At 63.3% G+C, this 20,411-nt stretch overlaps 2 protein-coding genes across 2 annotated transcripts; one reads left to right on the top strand and one right to left on the bottom strand.

The window, feature by feature from the left end:
- Positions 1-1,330: 1,330 nt before the first annotated feature.
- TMEM59L (transmembrane protein 59 like) lies at positions 1,331-7,397 on the bottom strand. Its single transcript, XM_054175323.1, has 8 exons — positions 7,131-7,397; positions 5,845-5,950; positions 5,506-5,600; positions 4,314-4,460; positions 4,118-4,217; positions 3,687-3,798; positions 3,441-3,558; positions 1,331-3,174 (listed from the first exon to the last, which is right to left on the bottom strand). Exons 1-8 carry the CDS (start codon positions 7,308-7,310, stop codon positions 3,013-3,015), a joined length of 1,020 nt encoding a protein of 339 aa, XP_054031298.1. The 5' UTR covers positions 7,311-7,397; the 3' UTR covers positions 1,331-3,012.
- A 5,026-nt stretch (positions 7,398-12,423) lies between these two features.
- CRLF1 (cytokine receptor like factor 1) lies at positions 12,424-19,931 on the top strand. The gene is made up of 8 exons (XM_054175429.1): positions 12,424-12,514; positions 16,936-17,214; positions 17,793-17,922; positions 18,203-18,372; positions 18,637-18,794; positions 18,869-19,037; positions 19,310-19,488; positions 19,633-19,931. Exons 1-8 carry the CDS (start codon positions 12,424-12,426, stop codon positions 19,654-19,656), a joined length of 1,200 nt encoding a protein of 399 aa, XP_054031404.1. The 3' UTR covers positions 19,657-19,931.
- The last annotated feature ends 480 nt before the right edge of the window (positions 19,932-20,411 follow it).

The following is a 20,411-nucleotide window of genomic DNA, read 5'->3' as shown; positions in this document are numbered from 1 at the left end:
AGTGGAACCAGCTGATTTCATGCAGCTCCTTCTTGTTACAGTGGGGTCCTTCCTCACCTGCTCCTGGGCACAGTTCCCTGCACCCCGAGCCAGCAGCAAGGAATCTGACTCCAGTTTAAAGGCCAGGAGCTTGTCCACGGTTCCTAGCCCGGCTCCCATCCCAGGAGGGGACCTGCTGCCCGCAGCGGGTAGGGCTTGCCACCAGCTGTCTGCACCCATCTTGTGCCTTGCCACCTCCCTCTGCAGCAGCCTATGGCAGTGGGATGCAGAGAGCCTGGTGCTTGGGGGTCTCAGCCCCTGGCAGCAGCCATCCTGGGAGTAAGACCCTGGCCCAGGGTGCCTAGAGAGGTGGGAGGTGCCCATCCCTGGAACCATTCCAGCTCAGGTTGTTTGGGGCTCTGAGCAACCTGCTCTGGCTGCAGCTGTCGCTGCAGGGGGTTGGATGAGCTTTGAAGGTCCCTTCCCACCCAATCCAGTCTGGGATCCCATGATCCTACGGCTCTAGGATTCTCCTCGTTCCCATCTCCGCATCGCAGAGCAAACAAGCAGCTGAGGCCAGCCCCGGTTCCTCGGGGGCCCCGCGCTGCTGCTGGCTCCGAGGAGGGGACCCTGCTGAGCTACTGAAGTGCTAGAAACGAGGCTGCAGCCCTTGCGTGAGCTCTTGTGTCGTGCTTGGCATGGGGAGAGCTCGACTGTGGCGTGGCCACGGGCACCGTGCCAGGACAAACCCCCGCTGCGGGGAAAGGTGGATGCACACACGTGCGAGCGTGCCCCAGCCCTGCCGCCCGGGGGGTGCCATGCCTGGCGCTGACGTGCGGGGCCTGATTTACGATTCTCCTCCTCGGAGTGGGCGCCTGGGTGCCGCTGGGCGATCCTCGGTGGGAGCAGCCCTCGTTCCCCAGACCTCCTTTGCGTGCAGCAAGAACACGTCCACGCAGCCCTCCTCTCCGCGGCGTCTCAGCCCCCTCCTCCTCCTCGCTGCCACAGGGTGGTGTTGGGGTGCACAGCCCCCTGCTCTCCCAGCACCCCCCAGTGAGCCAACCCATCCCGCGGGCGCTGGTAGCAGCCCCCCAGGGAACAGCACATCGGCTCTGGTGCTCGGTGCTGAATCTCTCCATGCAGATTTGCCAGCCCCAGAGCAGAGCACCAAGGTCACTCCGTGCCTGGGCAGAGCAGCCCTGGCAGGGGTCTCTCTCTGCTGTGCCAGAGGTTTTATCCTGGCTCAGCTTGCAGAGACAGGGTGGCAGGGAACAGCTCTGTGCCCTTCTCTCAGCTCAAACCTGCTCCCCACCCGCTGATGGGCGCTCGGGAAGCCACCGACTCAGCCTGCTCCGGTACAAACCTTTTATTTCCCCTCCACCCACCCCGCCCAGCCAGCCTGGGGCTGGGTTTGCCCTTTGGAAACGAAGCTGGGGAGGGCTCCATGGACACCCTTTGCCCCGAGTTCGTGGCCTGGTCACACTCCAGGGATGCAGAGAGCCACCACGGCCAGGGACAACATCCCAGACCCCCCCAAGCTTTACACTGAGCCGAGCGGCCAAAAAGCGACAACGAAATGTGCACCCCAGAAGAGACACGAGACCCCTCACCCCCTCCCCACCCCAGTTCCCCAACGCCAGATATGTTGCACGGGTGAAAGTGAAACGGAGCAGCACGGAAGTGGCAGGGATGGGGACAAGAGCCCCCTGCCCCACCGTGCCATGGCCCCCCAGAGACCGCTCAGCGCTGGGGAGTGTCTGGCACACGAAGAGAGCCCAAAAACCCAGGGAGGGAGTCGCGGGTAATAAGTTAAACTGTACAGATGTGTTAGGGGGACATGGGGATGGTGGGGACCGCCCCCGGGGGGCAGGGGTGTCCCCGCCGGGCGCCGCGGGCCGAGGGGCCACATGCCAGTGCAAATCAAACCACGAAACGATGCACAGTCAGGTGATGGAGAACGGTGGGGAGCTGCCCCGGCTCACACCGAGCCCGGCGGCAGCAGCAGAGCCCCAGGGAGCAGGGGGAGGGAGGGAAGGGACACCCCTGTGCCGAGAAGGTGTGCTGGGGACAGCCGAGGGGGTCTTGGCTGGGAGACCCCGGGGCTGGCCCCTGCTCCCAGGGCAGCGCTGGCAGCCTGGAGACCCGGAGGCTGGATGCTGCCGAGTCCTGCCATCAGCTACAGCCCCTCAGGCTGAGCTGCTGCCGGCACCGGGCAGAGATGCTGAGTCCAGGCTGGAGGTGTCCCAGCAGCTATCACCTCCTGCCCAAGCCTGGACACACCGCAGCAGCAGCACAGGGCAGGGAAACGCTGCCTCATTCCCTGCTCCACCCCACCAGCAACCCATCGGCACCGGTGCGAGGCACCCCAAGGGCACAATGGAGCAGGGAGAGCAAGGAGCTACCCCGGCGCCTCTCCACAGCCCCGGGAAGGGGCCGGCTGGGTCCTAGTGTGGGCATGGAGGCAGCCAGATCCTCTTCTCACTCCGGCTGCCAACGCCAAATCCATTCGCCACGTTTCGGCTCCCCGAGGCAATGGCTCCGGCGGCGGAAGGGAGCTCCCAGGGCCGGAGCCGGCGCCTTGGAGGCTCAGCCCAAGGTGGGAGGCCGCGGATGTGCCGAGCCAAAGCCCAGAACTCTGCAGACATTCTCCATCCCCCACCGCAGCCAGCTCCCTCCTGCCCAGCGCTGGACCCATGCCCGGAGGGCTGCGGGGCCCCGGGGGGCTCCGGTCGGGAGCAGACAGACCGGGAATGGGCTCCCCCCAGCCTCCCCACTCTGGCAGCTCCTCTCTTGGCTCTTGAGTGCTGGAAACCAGGGCCCCAGCAAACAACACATCCACTGGGGAGGCAAAGCTGCTGCCCAGCTCGTGGGAGCCTCCTCCACAGTGGCCATCCCTTGGGAGCCACATTGCACCCCTGGGCCCCAGCACTCCAGAGCCAGAGATGTCCCTCCAGGAGCTGGGGACACGGGGCAGTGGAGCAGGACCAAGGTGACAGGGAGGTGACAGGGAGGTGATGGGAAGGGGTGGGAACACTACAGGATGGTCTTGTCCAGGTCGACTTTGAGGGGCAGTGGTCCTGCGTCCTCGCTGCCGTGTGCGGGGCACAGGGTGACAGCGATGACAGGCGGCAGGGGGAAGGGGCTGGGGCCGTCCAGGTCCTCCAGGTACTCCTTGTCCCCGTTGATGCTCAGAGGCTGGAAGAGAGGCAATGGGGCCTGTGGAGCCCAAGAGCAGAGGACAGGACCCTTTTGTCCCCAGCCTGGGACAGCATGGGGCTGGCCAGAGATGTACCACACAGCAAGGACAGTCCAGTGAGCCCAGCAGGGTGGCCAAGGACCACAGAGACCATAGGGCCGCATCTCAGCCCCACAAGGCTCACCCAGCCATGACAGGGACCCCCAGGGTGTCAGGGACCCCCACAGGACCCCCCAGGCTGTGCTGAGCACAGCTCACCCCCTACCTGGGTCTTGACGTGCTGCTCGGGGGCAGTCACCAGGCTGGCACAGCTCAGCCACAGCATCACCACGATGGAGAGGAAGAGGCAGGCAGCCAGGATCCAGCGAGGAAGGCCTGAGCGCCTGTAACACCCCCCCAGCCCCCACCAGAGGAGGGCAGCAGTTTATGGCAGGGCACAGGGTGGGCATTGGGAGCGGGGGAGTATCGACTCCTGGTGCCCCCAGGCCCCCATGCAGCCCCCTGCACCTACTTGGCCATGCAGCCCAGGAAGTCGTGCTCCGGCTGGGGGGGGTCCGGGTGCTGTGCCTTGGCTTTGCCCCGTGGCTCCTTCTTGGGGGGCTTCTCCCCTTTCCCCCGGGGGCCTGGCAGGGGAGAGCTGATCTGAGCCTGGGCACGCCTGCCCCTCTCATCCCCCTGTCAGCACCTGCTTGGGTGCTGGGGGTCCCCCTCTCCCACCAGGGACCTGCTGGGGGGGCACAGAGAATCCCAGCAGCTTCTTGGAATGGGTCCTGAGTCTGGAGTCCCCCCACCCCCTGCCCCCTGCGTGGGTGTGGGGCATGGGATGCTGATCAGAGCCGAGAGAGGGGAATTTGTTCAGCTCTGCAGAGATCTGATGAGAGCCAGGAGGGCTCCAAAGCTCCCAGAACCCTCCCACCCCCAGCAGCCCAGACCCTCCTGCACCTGTGTGGGGCTGGGGGACACGGGGGCTGGCCCCCGGTGCTGCCTGCGCCAGCTGGGCCTCTGGAGCCTCATGTAGTGGATACTCCATCTGGGGCTGGGACTGGTGAGTCAGCAGGGAGAGAGGGAGAAAGGGGTGAGCAAGGGGGTCCCCATCCCTCTCAGCAGCCAGCAGAGAGGGGGCATGGGACACCCCCACCTGAAACACCACAACTTTGCCATCGTCTGCCTGCAGGTAGAAGGTCCAAGTGGAGGAGATGAAGCTCTGGGCAGAGCTGACAATGTCGTTGCAGAAGGTGGATACCAAATCAAACATGGAGAACGACGTCTCCTGCAGCTCCAGGCTCTGCAAAGGGACATCAGACCACCAGCAGCCCCTCACCAGCCACCCCCAGAGACAACATCCTGCCACAGGACACGGCCAGGCTGAGCCAGGCACTCAGATTCGGGGCTCGGTCTTCTCCCAGGGACGGGGATGTGCGGGAGCGGTGCTCCAGCCCTGGGAGAGTCACCAAGGGAGGGGCTGTAGTCCTCAGGGCCATTACCCAGCCCCGGGCGCATCGCCCAGCCCCAGGTGCATGGCCCTGCCCCCTGCATGGCAGCTCCGTGCCCCCACCCAGCTCTTTAAAGGCCGGGAGCGGAGCGGCGGCGCTGCCGAGGGCGTTGCTCGCCTGGCAGCCTCGCCGTGCCCTGGATTTTTGGCCGTCGCGGCCGTTTGTTATTTTTAAAGCATCCCTGCTGGAATCCGCTTGGCTGCTCCCTGCCACTGGCTCCCAACATTTTCCGACAGCCCCTTGCACGGCCAGCCCAGCAAACAGGAAATAAATGGGTCAGATTCTGTGTCTAATTATTGTGCTAAATCTGCTCTGCCTGCCTGCCTGGGAACCCGAAGGAAAAATGCTTTGGGTAGGTGAAGGGGGTGACAGCCCCCCCCCGGCAGCCTCTGCTCCCCAAAGCTTATCCCTGACCCCGCAGAGGGGCTGGGAAATGGGATCAGAAATGGGATCAGACAGGGAAGGTCTCAAACCCAGGCTGCAAAGTGGCTTTCCAAGGGTCACAGCTTTCTGCACACAAACTCATCCCTGTCTGCACCCACGCGAAGCCAAAAGCCTCCACCTCGGGCTAAAGACTAATTTAATTGATTGGGCAAAAGCTGAATTAATTAAATGTCGCAGGGACGTTGCTAATTGCTGGGAAGGGTAACAGATAGCTGAGGGGATCTGCAGCCACCCCCCGGCGGAAGCTCGCACCCGGGGAGCTCGGTGCCCTCAGCCTGCCTGGCCCAGCCCTGCAGGAGGGACTGATGGAGAAGGGAGGGATGGATGGGGGAAGGGATGGATGGGGGCAGGGACGGATGGGGGCAGGAGGGTCCCTATCTCCCCACCCCTCACCTTCTCCTTCCTGCTCTCCACCTCGGGCAGCTGCTTGCGGCACCCAGTCACGCAGCCAAGCTGCTCCTCCGCCTTGCTGTAGGCTTCAGCGCATGCTGCCAGGCAAGAGGTGGCGACAGGGTTAGGGGGCGCCGGGTCACACCCCCAGTTTGCACCCAGTGGGTGCTGCTCGGCTTGCAGCGGGGTCAGGATGCAGCCACGGGGCACCACGTAGCGCTGAGCAGAGGCAGGGTGCTGGGGAGGGTGGGAAGTACCACGGAGGTGCTGGTGACATGTGGGGAACTCCCCCCGGGATGGTGTTTAGGGGGTGGGGAGGGCCCTCGGCCGCCGGCTCCTCACCTGCCTCGCACTCGGCTCTGGTCGTGTTCAGCTCTGCGCTCGCATCCACGAAGTGACAGATGGAGAGCAGCCGGCAGCCGCGGTAACAGGCGTTGAGAACAGCATCCTGCAGCGAGGAGGAGGAGGGCAGCCCTGAGCTGGCACCAGGAGCCGGCCCGGTGCCTCAGCTGCACCCCCACCATGGCCCCCCTGCACCCAACGGGGGGGAGCTGGACACTGCCACCCTCCTGCAGGACCACGGCCCAGGCTGGCATCCTGTACGCAGGGGGCTGGCATCCCAGTGGAGGGAGAGCTGACTGTGCCCCCCCATTTTGCAGCCAGTGGAGGGGTTTGCAGGTGGCCTCACTGCCATGGAGGACGTGGCAGGTGCCCACATCTCTGTTAGAGTGCTTGGCACCATCTGGGCACCAGCGTGGGCTGCAGGAAGCAGAGGCTGCACTGGTGGGCTGTGCAGGGGGGGCTGGGAACACAGTGTGGGGGCTGCAGGGGGGCACTGAACCCATACAGGGGTCACTGTGTGTGTCTGTGGGGGGTCCATGTGCCCGTGGGGAGCATGGGCAGCGCTGGGTGCTGGCAGGAGGCAGCTGGAGCCCGGATGGGAAAACAACTCCATCCCCCTGGCAGTGCAGGCTCCTGCCAAGGCGATGGCCTAGATACAGCCCTGCCACCGCGTGGCCCCTGGCACAGCACAGCTCTGCCAGCTCTGGTCCAGGCCTTTCCGTGGTGCCCTTTGCCCGATGCCCAGCACTCAGCTCCATCCTGGTCCCCACTGCCAGGGCTCAGGGCTGGCTCCCCCCAGCAGCAGTGTCAGCTGCCGACCCTGCCCCTGAGCCCCCTGTGCCAGCCCTGTGCACCCCCAAAGCTGGCGTGGGCAAAACCACTGTGGGCACCCCAACCCGGGCTGGATGTCCTTACTGGGGCACCCCAAAACTGCAGTGGAGGAGACGCTGGGGCTCCCCCTGTGACCCCCCATGGTGCTCCCAGTGCCCCCATGGTGTTCCCAGTATCTCCCACAATGCTCTCCCCAGGGGTGGTCCAGTGTGGGACCGTGTGGCAGTGGTGCCCATGCAGGGCAAGCTGGAGCCCCCAGTGCCCCCCAGTATTCTCGATGCTGTTGCTGCTCCCAGTCCCCACAATGCTCCCAGTTTGCCCTGTTGCTCCCAACCCCCTGATGATCCTGGTGCCCCCGGACCCTGCAGCCTTCCCGGTCCCTCCGATGCTGCTGATGCTCCCCATGCTCCCGGTCCCCCCAGTGCCCCCGGGTGCCCGGGGCCCCCCGGACTCACGGCAGCGGCCCGGCGCGGCAGGCTGCGGCCGCACTGCCCGCGGCACCCGGCGGTGTCTCCGAGCTGCGGCGAGAAGGGGTCGGGGTCGGGGTCGGCGGCGACGGCGGCGGCAGCGGCAGCGGCAGCGAGGGCCAGGGCCAGGCCGAGGGCGATCAGGGCCCGGGGGCCACGGGCCGCCATGGCGGGCGCGGAGCGGCGCGGAGCGGAGCGAACCCAGCGCCCGCCGGCCCCGCCAGCCCCGCCGTGACGCGCCGTGCGCCGGGCGGGGGCAGCCGGGGGCGGGGGGAGCCGCCGCAGCCTGCGCAGGTCCAGCGGCACCGGCAGCGGCACCGGCGGTGGCAGTGGGGAGCGGGGATGGGGGGAGGGGGTGCGGGAGGGATGGGGGATGTGCGGGCACCGGGCCTGCGGGCATCGCGGGATGCTCGGGCGCTGGGGTGTGCGGGGATACCGCGGGGTGCAGGAGGACTGGGGAGTCCCAGGGACTGGGAGATGCTCATGGACTGGGGGATGCACGAGAGTAGGGGTCCTGGGTACCAGGAGATGCTTGGGCACGGGGGATGAAGGGGTACCGAGATGCGGCAGGACTAGGGGGGCAGGCACCGGGCATGCCCCGGTGGGAAATACACAGGGACCAGAAGGTTCAGGGGGAGAAAGGGCTATGGGAGGGACACTGGGGGACCGAGGGGTACACAGGGATCAAAGAGGCAGAGCAGGACTGGGGGATACAGAGGGAATGGGGAGCAGCAGAGTGACAGCAGCAATGCAAAGGAGTGGGGATCGGGTTGGGGGGGGGAAGGGACACCGTTTGCACTGGTGGCACACAGAGGTGTGGCACAGGATGATGCAGCTGCCCTGACACTGGGCACCAGCAAGCAGTAACACCAGAGCCTCGCTGCCCCTCAGGGCCAGCACCCCACGAGGGGGCACAAGCTTCTTGTCCCCAGCCAGCACTGGACCCCACTGTGCTACCCTCCATGGCCTTTGGAGACTCCCCAAGGTGCCCTGGTGCATGGCACCGGTCCCCCCAGCTCGGCAGGGCCCCTCCCAGCCGGGCACTGGGCTCTCCCTGACACCCCAGATTTACAGCTCTGATTTCCCAGGGTTTCGAAGACATAAAAGGCTCAGGCTTGGCCCTGCGCTCGCTGCCCTCCCATCAGCCTTATTTATGGCAGCACCCCAAAGCCGGCCCGGGGGGGAGAGGAGGAGGAGGAGGAGGAGGAGGCGAAGGAGGAGAAGGAGGAGGGGGAAGAGCAGAAGGAGGAGGGGAGCTGGGGGCTTTGCTAACCTCCGGCCCTAATGGGGAACACATGGCAGGACCCCGGCATGGGGAAATAGGGAGGGGGCTCCTGGTCCCAGCTCAGGTTGAGAGGTGCTCCACGCCATGGGGTAGGAGGACACGGGGGGAGGGGGGAGGTCTGGGTCCCTTTGGAGAGGGCTGGGGGAGCACAGCCGTTTGCCCCCCCCGGCAGCAGGGAGCAGGGCCCCTCCTCGCCCCGCTGCTCTCCGCCAGTTTATTCATCTTGTTAATCAAACCAGGGCCGTGCTCGGCCCGGGCCGGCGGCGCTGCCAGGTCGGCTCCGCTGCCCCTTCCCCCTCCCGGAGCCCCTCCAGCCCCTCGGCCTCGTGTCTGGCACCAGTGACTGATGGCCGAGCAAAGGGGATGGCCTGGGGCTGTCACCACGGGGCCGGCACCGCGCCACAGGTGAGGTTTCCATCAGCTGGAGGGACACAGCCAGAGCCCCACATCCCAGGTGGTCCCAAACCCACCGGATGGAGAGCTGGGAATGCCACATCCAGCGGGCATGGCTCCCACCTCACCTGCCCACAGCGTACCTAGCCCCAGCCCATGCTCCCCCCCCTTTGAACAGCAATCTCCTTTTCCCAGGCTACGATCGCCGAGTTGGCAAATATTTACTGCCCTCCCCCGTCCCAACACTTGAGGCCTTTTGCCTTGCTCTCTCACGACCCACACGAAACCACAGCCTCCCCCCAGCACCCCATGGCAAGGGGAGCCATCACCCCACACCTCCACCCCCTAGAGCCCATCCCTGGTGCTCCACTGTCCCCTCCACGCCAGCTGCATTTCCCACCCCCCTCTAGAGATCCACAAACTCCCTCTGGGGCCTTTTTGTGCCTCCCAAAGCAAACAGAGGCGGGAAGGTGGGGCCAGGGCTGCGAGGATGCTCTTGAGCGACGTGGCTGTGCCAAGCGGGGGTGGAGGGGTGGCAGGGAAGGGGTTAAGTGGGTTATAAATTACCCAGAGATGTGGAAATGTGACTGAGAGGAATAGAAAGCAAACTCTGACTGCTGGATTCTTTGCATTTCTAGCCTCTTTATTTTTCCCTCAGGTCACTTTAAAAGGATGCAGGCAGTCAGAGGCAGCTCTGCTGTGCCTTCTCCTCTTGCTTTTTCTGGGGGCTTGGGGGTTTTTGTTGTTTGTTTTTTACACCCTGGCCCTTGAGCCAGATGCTGTCTCTGTCCAAGGACTTTATGGAGCAAGCTCTGGCTGGGAACTGGAGTAATTAGATTAATTCAGGGTAAGATGTGCTGGGCCCAGCCCCATATGGGACACAGGATGGAAGGCTGGTGGGAAGGTGATGGGTGGTGGGAAGCCAAAGCCAGGATGCTCAGGCTGGGTGTGGGGATGTCACCAGGGCCACCCTGGGCTCCTGAATCTATCCAGAGGGATTTGCATCCCCCCGGGGCAGAGCAGGGAGCTGAGGGAGCTGGGCCCCATGGCCGGATTCTGCACCACAGCAGGGCAAAGAGGCCCTGGGAACAGAGCCACACTGGGGGGCTGAGGCCAGCCGGACCACGCCGGCCCCGGGGGACCCCCAAGCTGACGCCACAGCCTGGTCTGGGGGCCAGAGGGGGCTGCTGGGCTGGATCCTGCTGCCTGCCTGGCTGCTGCCTGTGAGTGCAACAGTTCATGGATGGGAGGGAGCAGCCCTTTAAAGGTCGCTGTCAAAGGGCAACACTGACCACATCTGCCTGCTGACCCCATCTGCCTGCTGACCACATCTGTCCACTGACCACATCTGACCACTGACCACATCTGACCACTGACCACATCTGCCTGCTGCCCCTCGCACTGATTCAGAGTAGGGCAGGGGCTCTGTCATCTCCAGCTACCCCCTGCCACTGCCACTGCCACTGACCACATCCTGCCACCACACTGCCACTGCCAACCTTCAGGGACCACAGGCATGGCAGGGCTCACTCAAGGCTGCCTCAGTCCCCTCAGCCTGTCCCCATCCCACAGCATTGGGTCCAGATGTTGCCATGGGTCAGGGAGGGCAAATGCCCCTGAGCCACCTGGGGTGACATCCTGGACGCACTAGGTGACACCAGTGGGGACCAGCTCTCCTCTCCTCCCAAACCTACTGTCCCCCTGGCTGCCCAGCAAAGTCTCAAGCCCCCTTCTGCTGATGCCTTTGCCAGGATGTGTCACCCCCTCCCCCGGAGCTCTCCCCCCGCAGCCACACTCTGTCCCACCTCATCCTTGGCTGCGGGTGGGAGCTAAGGAGCAGACGATGGGGGCAGCGGTGGGGGCAGTGCAGGTGGCAGCCTGGTCCCAGCTCCAGCTGCAGGGGGCGATTTCGCTTTCCTTGCCTGCCCTCCCCAGCACCCAGCGCTGGCTCCGGGCCCAGGGTGGCTGCCCAGGGGGCGCCGGGGCCGTGGGTCGGAGCGCGGGCGGCCGGCGGCCCCCGGGGCGGCCGTGATTCACTCGGCCAGACCGCGGCCGGCGGGGCTGAAGTTTCTCAGGCTGGGTGGCTCCCGGAGCCTGACATTTTTGGGAAATTTCAACAAAAACAATTCAGAAGCTTCCAAAAAAGCAGGAGGATGGGAAAAGGCATCGCTTTGTCTGCCTCCCGCTCGCTTTCATTGTTCTTTCTTCTCTGATCCGTGCACTTCCTTCAGCCGCTGCCCAACACTTCAGAGCCTGGCGGTGACTTCCAGGCAGTGTCACCCCCACCTTGTCCTCAGCCCAGCTCGGCCCCCCTCACCCAGTGTCACTTCTTTGTGTCGGGCACCCTGGGCCACTCAGGTGTCCCCTGCCACCCCGGCTTTATCCCCCAGTGCTCCATCCATGGCGAGGAGCCACGTCCCTGCCCTCAGGGCTGAGGGGCCACAGGGCACAGAGCTGAGACAGGGAGCAAAGGGACAGGGAGTGCCGCCGGGCAATGTCCCATGGGATGGAATCCATCCAGCTCTGAGCCCCCAGAGCCCCTCCAGCCTCAGCCACAGCAGCCAAGATCCCATTGCCTCGGCCTCACCCCCATCCCAACTTCAAGATCAGGGCCACAGGGTCCCTTTGGGTCCCCTCTGCTGGGGGCGGTAGTATGAGCCAGGACCCCCTGTAGTGCTCTCAGGACACCGCACTGCTCCCCGGGGCTCAGGCAGACCTAAAGGATGTGCAGGTGGGGACAGCACACACTTGGCCACAGTGGCCTTGCCACAACCAGGACCTGCCCTCCTGGGGCTCTGCCACCCATCTGGGGGCGCTGCAAAGCTCCTGGTGCCACCGAGTCCTGAGCAGGAGGACACAAGGGGACACAGGGACCGGCGTGTGATGCCTGAGCAGACGTCTTCACCATGGTGCTGCCGGCACAACTGGACATGCTGCCATCCCTGGGTGCCCGGCACCCTGGGGACAAACGTGGCGCCACCCCGGTGGGGCTTGAAGCCACCTGGGGCATTTTCCTTCTTTTGGAGGGGTTTTAGTGAGGAAACTCAGAGGTGATGGATTCGATGAAAGCCATCGGGATTTACCAGAGGATGTTCCTGCTTTCACGCCCCCCCAGAAGCTAATTCCAGTGTTTTTATTCCCTAAAGACACTTTTGATGGGGGGGGACCTTCTCGGACGGCCCGGCCCTGCCGCGGGTGCAGCCTCGGAAGCGGCCCCGTGGGCACGGGAGGGTCCGTGGCGGCCGTGCATGAGTCACCCGTGGGAAGGCTCTTACTCAGCTCCCGCGGGGCTCGGCGGGGAGAGGGACACCGGCCCCGGACCGGGCAGGGACGTGGGGTCGACATCCTGCGGCAGCACCGGGAGCCGCGGTACGGGCATTGGCACCCGGGTGTTGGTACCGGAGCCGGTACCAGAGTGGGGCGGAAGGACCCTGGTGCCGGTGCCTTTCTGCCCCCCCGGGGGCGGGCCCGGGCCGGGCGGGGCGGGGCCAGGGCGGCATTTAGGGCTTTGGTTACCGGGGGCTGCTCAGACTTGCTCGGGACTTCCCCGGACGTGCCGGTGCGCTCTGCTGCCCCGGGCACCGACGGGCACCAGAGCCGGCCATGCCGTCCCCGCCGTCCCCGCCGTCCCCGCCGTCGTTCCTTCCGCTGCTCCTGCTCTGCCTGAGGCTCCTCTGCGCCGAGCCCATCGCCTGTGAGTACCAGAAGCACTGGGCGGCTGCTGCAAGGTGGACGTGGGGTGGGAGGCAGGGGGATCCCGTCGGGGCCAGGGCGGGCGCTGCGCGGTGCCCCCCGAGGCTGCCCTGCTCGGTGAGGGCTATGTGGGGCCGGTCCGTGTGGAGGGTGTCTCGTCCGTCCCGTCTGTCCCGTCCGTCCCGTGCCCCCCATCTCGCCCCGGGAGCGGCGGGAACGTTGCCGGGCGCACTTCGGAGCTGTATGTCTCAGCATAAGGGGGACCCCCCCTCGGGGTGGGCAGCCGGGACCCTTCATCACCACCCCACCCCCCCGACAGGCAACCGAGTCTCCCCTCTCGCATTGATCCCTCAGCCCAGACGGGACCCCCCCCCACCCCCCCACCTCCCCGCGGAGAACAATAGAGGACCCTTTCTGTGTTCCCCCCAAGCCCGGAGAGCATCCGGAACCCCCCATCCTGCCCCGGGAGCAGCCAGTGCCCCTCTCCCCATGGAGATGGGGCACGCCCCTGCCCGAGAAGGGTCGGTTCCTCCTTGTGTGTTCCCCCCGCGCCGTGCAGAACCCCCTCCCGGAGAACAATGTGGCTCCGATCCCCACCCAGGACAATGGAAACCCCTGGCCGGAGAACAATAGCGAACCCCTTCCCCACACGACCCCCTCCTACCCCTGGGAGTGATGACCCCCTCCCATTCCCCTCCCCTAGAGCCTTTGAAACCCCCTCCTCCTGCTGAGAGCAACAGGGGACCCCCATTGCCCCCGGAGAGTTCTGCCCTCCCGTCCCAGAGAACAATGAATCCCCTTTTCCCCACCCAGAACAATACGGAGCTCCCACTCCCGTGGAAAACAATGACCCCCGTCAAACAAAGTACCCCTGGGGGGCTCGGCCGTGATGCCCATCTCGGGGTTCCACCCAGCAGGGGCAGGTCTGGGAGATGCCACCTGTGGGTTGAGATGTAGATGGCCTCAGCCCTGTGGGGACCAAGGTCCCCCCTTGCTGTGTGTGGGGACATAGGAGGGTCCCCGAACCCCCTCAGTGCCCTAAACCCAAATTAGCCTCCACCCCCTCTTCCAAAGCCTCCTTTCTTCCCCTCGGGCCCAAGCGAAGGGAGGCGAGGTCCTGCTCCCCGCAGCAGGAAGTTTGGCTTCCTCCCCATGGTGAGAATTTCTCAGGGCCGGGGGTGTTTGGGGGGTCGCTCTGACACCCAAACGGGTCCCAAAGAGGTCCCAAACGAGTCCCCACCGCTCAGCACCTCCTGCCAGCACGGCGATGCCAGGAGGACCTGGCCACCCAGGTCCTGTACCCCCCGAGCCACACGTGTCGCTCCCAGGGGAGTCTCGCACAGAAATAATTAGGTCAGGAATGACAAAAGCAATGGAAAAATGATGAAAAATCCTCCAAAAATCCCTTTTGGACCCATTCGCGAGAGCCCTGCGGCCCCTCGACGTGCGGCGCTGGGGGTAGGCGACGCCAAATCTCCTTTTAGAGAGCGAAAGATTCCCCTCGGCCGGCTCGGCCGCGCTGGCTGCGGCGCCCGGGCTTTTTATAAACCCTCCTGCAGCTGAGGGATGGCACCAGAAATGCCAGCTGGGTTGGGGGGGGGGGAGGGCTGAGGAGTGGGAAAGGAGGGATAAGGTATCTGCAAAGGAGGGATGAAGTGTGGGAAGGAGGACCGAGGCGTTTTCGGGTGCCGTGTCCGCCCGCAAGCCTCGCCGCTGGGGCTGAGGCAGAGCTCTCGGCGCTCGTTACCTACATCGCTAAAGCAAATTTCCTTGCCCAGTCCGAGGCTGCCCAAATCTCCCTTTGTTCTCCGGGGCAATTATTTGCACTTTTCCTTCCCCGCCCCTCCCCTCACACCCCGCACACATCTTAATAAATCTTTTATTTAACTGCCTGATCTCCGACACTTAGCGGAGGGGTTGGGTTGGGTTTTTTTTTCGCTTTTCCTTTCCCAGCCTCTTAAAACAGTGATAGAAAAAAAAATAATGAAATGAAATCCAGCCCTTTGGAAGGAAAACATAAACGTTCCCGACACCTTGGCAATGTGGTTCTACTTTATTGCATTACTTAGCACCTGATCAGCATTTTTTTGGTGTCATAGGAAAGCCATAAGCCTTCCCCCCCCCCCTCGGAGCAGGTATTTTCCTTGCGACTTGCACATTCCACAGCCTCCCCGCGTCTCTCCCCGGCCCTTTCCCCTCCGATTGGAAAACTTCACACTTTTCCCTTTTAAAACACATGTGGAGAGGTGAGGGGGGAACGGCAGTGGGGGGGCAAAAAAAAGGTTACATAAATAAATAGATATAAAATTGGCCTCTCCCGAGGGGTCCTGCTTGGAGGAGGGAGGGAAAAATAGCAGGGAGAAAATAAACTGAACTGCAATATCGATCTAAAATTGGCTTTTTGCAGGGGATCGCGCTCGGAGAAGAGGAAATGTGCCTGGGCTGGGCAGCTCGGGTGTGTTTCTGGTGCTGTTTAGAGGAGGATTTGGGAGGAGGGTCTGGAGCTCCGGGTTCGTTATCAGCGGAGCCGGAGCAGCCCCAGCTCCACTAATGGAGGAGCTTGGATCTGGGTGGGCTCATTGGCAGCGTTGTTTGGAGGCCTCGCCGGAGGCTGGGGTGATCTGGGGAGGGGGCCGACCCTCACCCTAGGGAAGGGTTTGCGTTGGGTGGGAAGTAGCTGTGGAATCGCCGGGGAATGCTCGGCGTACGCAGGGGCACCTCTGCCTGGGCTGCTTTTGCACCCACCCCAAGAGCATCCCGGCAGCTGCCGGTGATTAAGATTGCGGCAGGATAACGAGGATTTGGGAGCACTAATTGCGCCGGGGTGGGAGCCGGGGCGAGCGGCGGGTGGTGAAAAGCGATCGGGGCCGGGGAGGCTGGAGGGGAGCGGAGGTCGCGGCGCTTTCCGGGAGGTAATTTGGGATACGAGCCTGGCGCGTGCGGCTGGGGCGGCGAGGGCTCGGGACACGGAAACGCGGAGCGGGCTCGGGGGGCCTCGGCGCCGAGCCTCACCCACCGGGGGGGCTTGAAAGAGCGGGGGGGGAGTTTTCCCATCACGAAGGGGCTCCCCAGGGTGGGGCAGCCTCGGGGGGGCCTCGGCGTGTCCCAGCGCGGTGACCACGTGCCAAGGCGGCAGCGAGGGCTGGGGGCAGATCCCAGGGACATATGGCTGGGACCAGGTCGGTGGTGGGTGCCAGTCTCGGCCGGGAAGCGCTGCCTGGAGTCGTTGGGAAACGCCGGGGGGAGAAACCCACCCCAAAACTTCCCGGAGCTGCTTCTGAAATCCTTTTGTGGTGGAAAAATTACAAAGGCAGAACCCAGCTCTGGAAAGAGCCCCCCCGACCCGCCCCCGTCCCCCAGCCTCGCCCTGCCCGGCGCCCCAAAGGCTGCCGGTGCTCCCCGGTGTGAGCCCGCACCCTAGACCTGCCGAGGAGCCCCCGGCTGGAGGGAGCACGGCCAAGCCCCCCGTGTCGAGTGAAGAGAAAAAGAAGGAAGAAGGCAATCGCTGCTGCAAGGGCTGTGCTGGGATAGAGAAGTAAATACACGGAGAGAGGGAGATAAAATAGATATTAAATGGGTTTAAATATGGTGAAATAAATAGCAAGAGGTAGAGAATAGATCTCAAAATAGAAATACATCCATACATGGGACAGAAATACAATTAAAGGTAGGACAAATAGGCATAAATGCCAGTTAAATAGGTTAAAAGTGGATTTAAGCACCCTGAAATATGCATGAGAAGGTATAGCTTAGATTTAAATATATTAAAATGTATATAAAGTGGATGGAAATATCTAAAAATAGATATAAGTTGCATTTAAAGAGAGGAAAAAGAGACACAACTTGCATTTAAGGGTAGAATCAGAGAATTGTTTCAGCTGGAAAAGACCTTTAAGATCATTGAGTCCAACGGTGGAATATATAAAATAGATATAAATGCCCTTAAATATCTATAAAATAGATACGAATTGGATTAAGATATAGAGCAAAGAGATACAACTACACCTAAATGCCTAAAAAGAGACAGAAGTTCTATTAACATCTATAAAAGAGAGAAAATACATGTAAAAGAAAGCTAAAACACACATTCAAGAGAGACAGAAATACACTTAAATATCTGAAAAGAGAGGTATTTAAATGTGATTTCTATAAAAGATGGAAATAGACTTAAATATAAAACAGATAAAAATATGCTTAAATCGATTAAAAATCTAAAAATGGCATCTGAATGTATTAAATTAGCTATAAATACACCTAAATCTCTATGAGCTAGGTAGACATTAACTGAAATCCCTGAACAGTATCTAAATACCTTTAGCTGTACCCCAGCCAGCTCTACCCCCCCCCAGGTAGCTCTCACCGGATCCATCCACTCCGTTTGAGTTTCTTAACAGCTCCCCCCCCCTGTTTCTCCGGCTGCAGACCCCGCGGTGATCTCCCCGCAGGACCCCACGCTGCTGATCGGCTCCTCGCTGGTGGCCACCTGCACGGTCAGCCCCGAGTCCCACCTGAGAGCCGAGGACCTGTACTGGACCCTCAACGGCCGGCGCTTGCCGGCCACCTCCTACACCACCCTGGGTCCCACCACGCTGAGCGTGGCCCTCAGCCGCCTCAACGGCTCCAAGCAGCAGTCTGGGGACAACCTGGTGTGTCACAGCAGAGACGGCGGCATCTTGGCCGGCTCCTGCCTTTACGTTGGACGTACGTCGGTGGCACCGGTCGCACGTGCGGGCTTCGAGCCGGCACCGCGTGCTGGGACCTCCTCACCGGCCAGGCTGTGTCCGTGAGGTGGCTCAGGTGGTGCCATGGGGGGGATGCGGGTGTCCCCGTGGGGTTGAACACCGCAACTCCTGCCCAGACGTGCCATGAGCTGGCCCTGCTGGATCGATCTGAACCTCCTGGCGGTTTGTGCCTCACCCCGCGGCCTCGGGCTCCGGGCAGCAGGCAGCCGAAGGGTGTTTTGGCAGCGCCGGGGGGGAGATGACTCCTGTCCGAGTCAATAATCGTTAGATTTTTATCTGGGGCTATTTTAAGGCCGACGTCCCAGGGACACAGCCCGGGAACGCAGCTCGGGTTGGATTTTTTGGGTTGCTGTTGTTGAAAGAAAACAGCTCCAGGGCTGGGGGTGGGCAGGAGCCTGAACCCCTCCAGCGAAGGCTTTTGCAGACACGGGGCTGGAGCCTTGGGGACCGTGGCGGCATCGCCTGCCGTGACTGCAGGCTGCATTTGGCTGCACATTTTTATCCCACTTGCCTCTTCTTTTTCTCTCCCTCTCCCAGTACCCCCAGAAAAACCAGTCAACATTTCCTGCTGGTCCAAAAACATGAAGGACCTCACCTGCAAGTGGGCGCCGGGGGCCGAAGGGGAGACTTACCTGCACACCAACTACACCCTGAAGTACAAGCTCAGGTGAGGTGCCCTCCTCAATCCCTGTTGTTCCTAAAATTCCTGAAGGCTGGAGGAGGAAGGGGGTGCCCAGGGCCTCCTAGATGGTGCTGGGTCTCAGCCACTGTGCCGTGCGTGTACCAGGGAGGAGGGTGAGGGGAAGCAGTAACCTAACACCTCGCCAGCAGGATGCTGCTGGTGGTGAGTGGTGGATAAATGAGGTGCAGCCCCCGGCTCTTTGTCGTGGGGATGGGTGAGGGTCGGCCCGCGGCAGCTGGTGCCAGCACTCAGTGCCCGCCCGCAGGTGGTACGGCCGAGACAACACTTGCCAGGAGTACCACACGGCCGGGACCTACTCTTGCCGCATCCCCAAGGACCTGGCCCTCTTCACGCCCTACGAGATCTGGGTGGAGGCGTCCAACCGGATGGGGGTGGCCGTCTCTGACGTCGTCATGTTGGACATCCTCGACGTGGGTGAGCGGCGGTGCCATGATGTCACCACATGCCGGTGACCTCAAGGAGGGGAAGCGGGCGAGGGTTCAGCGGTGGGATGCTGGGGAGGGGCGGCAGGAAATGGGCGATCTGTGAGCAGAATTGCTCCTAATCCAATTAGGCTTCCTCCCAGGTTGGCTTTTTCCGGTTTTTTTTTTCTTCCCTCGGCATCTGCATCTCCTTAACCCCTGCGGCCCCGCGGCGCTGCCTGCCCCAGCCCCACCAGCCCTTGTCCTGTCCCCACAGTCACCACTGACCCCCCGCCGGACGTGCACGTCAGCCGGGTGGGGGACCTGGAGGACCAGCTGAGCGTGCGCTGGAGCTCCCCACCAGCCCTCAAGGATTTCCTCTTCCAAGCCAAGTACCAGATCCAGTACCGGGTGGAGGACAGTTCAGAGTGGAAGGTGGGTTGGCATCCCCTGCCAGCGGCGCCGCAGGGTGCCTGAGCACACTGAGCTGCCCTCTCCTCCTCCTGCAGGTGGTGGATGATGTGGGCAACCAGACCTCCTGCCGCCTGGCCGGCCTCCGCCCCGGCACCGTCTACTTCGTCCAGGTGCGATGCAACCCCTTTGGCATCTACGGCTCCAAGAGCGCTGGCATCTGGAGCGACTGGAGCAACCCCACCGCCGCCTCCACGCCGCGCAGCGGTGAGTGCCACCACCAGGCGAGCAGGGAGCCGATGTCAACGCCGGGCCCCCCCTCCCCCGCTCACACTGGGCATGCTAGGGGGGGGCCCTCCCCTGCCCGACGCCCAGCAGCTGATTTCTTGCCAAGGACCAGCCAGGAGCTCGGCTCTGCCAGCTGGCAGCCAAAGGCCGCCGGTTTTCCTCTCCTCCACCACGATTTACAGCAGGATGCTGCTGAGGGGGGCCGAGGGCTGTCCCCTCACGGTGCCACTGAGTCCCCCTTGTGCCCGCAGAGCGAGCGGCGGGGGGCTGTGACCCCAAGGGGGGGGAGCAGAACACGACGCTGCGGCGGGAGCTGAAGCAGTTCTTCGGATGGGTGCGGAAGCATTCGTACGGCTGCTCCAACCTGGGCATCAAGCTGTACGACCAGTGGCGCGTCTGGCTGCAGAAGTCCCACAAGGCACGCAACCAGGTAGGTAAGGACCCTTCCACTCTTCTTTTCCCCCGGGGGGGGAGGGGCTGAGGGTGACTCCGGGGTGTCAGTGGGGCGGGGGGGACGCGGGGGGTGAGAGCGGCGCGGCTGGCGGCGACGCAGGGGCTCTGCTCCTCTCCACAGGTTCTTCCCGGCGATAAGTTGTAGCCCTCGGGGGACCGAGCGCCGGCAGGATGCCACGGGGCGCCCGGCGCCCGCCCGGGACCACCCACACCCACCCCGACCCCGCCGTGGGAGAGCAGGAAGGGGGCTGGGGCAAAGCGTAGCCCCCCAGCCCCAGGGGATGGGATGGGGTCAGGGGAGGGGAGCCGGCACTGGCACCCCCATAGGTGCTGCTGGCCCCAGGGGACCATGCCCCCCCCCCACTGCTGCTTGCACCCCACCACAATGAGGGGACCCCCAGCCCTACTCAGCTCAGGGCGGGGGGGGAGTGGGGGGGCACAGAGGGTTTGCTCCTTCATCACCAGCTGGAGACAGCTCTGGGCTGGAAGGGGCTGCAGGGGCTTGCTGGGTTTCCCCCCACCCTCAGCACAGCCTCCCCCCGGGAGCGATCCTGGGGGACCCACGTGCGAGTGCACAGTGGGGGTCAGCCCCCGGGGAGCCACGGGGGCTGGTTTGAGGCTGCTGGGGTTTGCCCGGTGCTTGCTCCAATTTTGATTCAAACCAGCCTTATTTTGGTTCCATTTCAGTCAATTAGGAACAGATTTAAGCTTAATGCCAATAAACCTCTGAAACCCCACCGGGGGCTGCGTCAGCGGAGCGGCAGCAGCGCGCGGGGACGGGGATGCAGCGGGCAGCCAAATGGGACTTGTGCCCCTCCTCACCCCAGCCCAAGGCTGCCGGGGGACCCAGCCACGTTGGAGGGGGTGTCACAAGCACTTTAGACCGTGAGACTCAGCCCA

This window comes from Dryobates pubescens, chromosome 31 (assembly GCF_014839835.1).
Source record: "Dryobates pubescens isolate bDryPub1 chromosome 31, bDryPub1.pri, whole genome shotgun sequence".
In the NCBI taxonomy this organism is placed as follows: Eukaryota; Metazoa; Chordata; class Aves; order Piciformes; family Picidae; genus Dryobates; species Dryobates pubescens.
This window is presented reverse-complemented; position numbering and strand designations above follow the sequence as displayed.

Coding starts and splice junctions, on each gene's coding strand:
- TMEM59L (XM_054175323.1), bottom strand. CDS start 7,310: ATGGCGGCCCGTGGCCCCCGGGCCCTGATCGCCCTCGGCCTGGCCCTG. Junction 5,601..5,844: donor CAGAGCCGAGTGCGAGGCAG/GTGAGGAGCCGG, acceptor CTTGCCTGGCAG/CATGCGCTGAAGCCTACAGC. Junction 4,218..4,313: donor GCAAAGTTGTGGTGTTTCAG/GTGGGGGTGTCC, acceptor CTGACTCACCAG/TCCCAGCCCCAGATGGAGTA.
- CRLF1 (XM_054175429.1), top strand. CDS start 12,424: ATGCCGTCCCCGCCGTCCCCGCCGTCCCCGCCGTCGTTCCTTCCGCTG. Junction 17,923..18,202: donor ACCCTGAAGTACAAGCTCAG/GTGAGGTGCCCT, acceptor GCCCGCCCGCAG/GTGGTACGGCCGAGACAACA. Junction 19,038..19,309: donor CGCCTCCACGCCGCGCAGCG/GTGAGTGCCACC, acceptor TTGTGCCCGCAG/AGCGAGCGGCGGGGGGCTGT.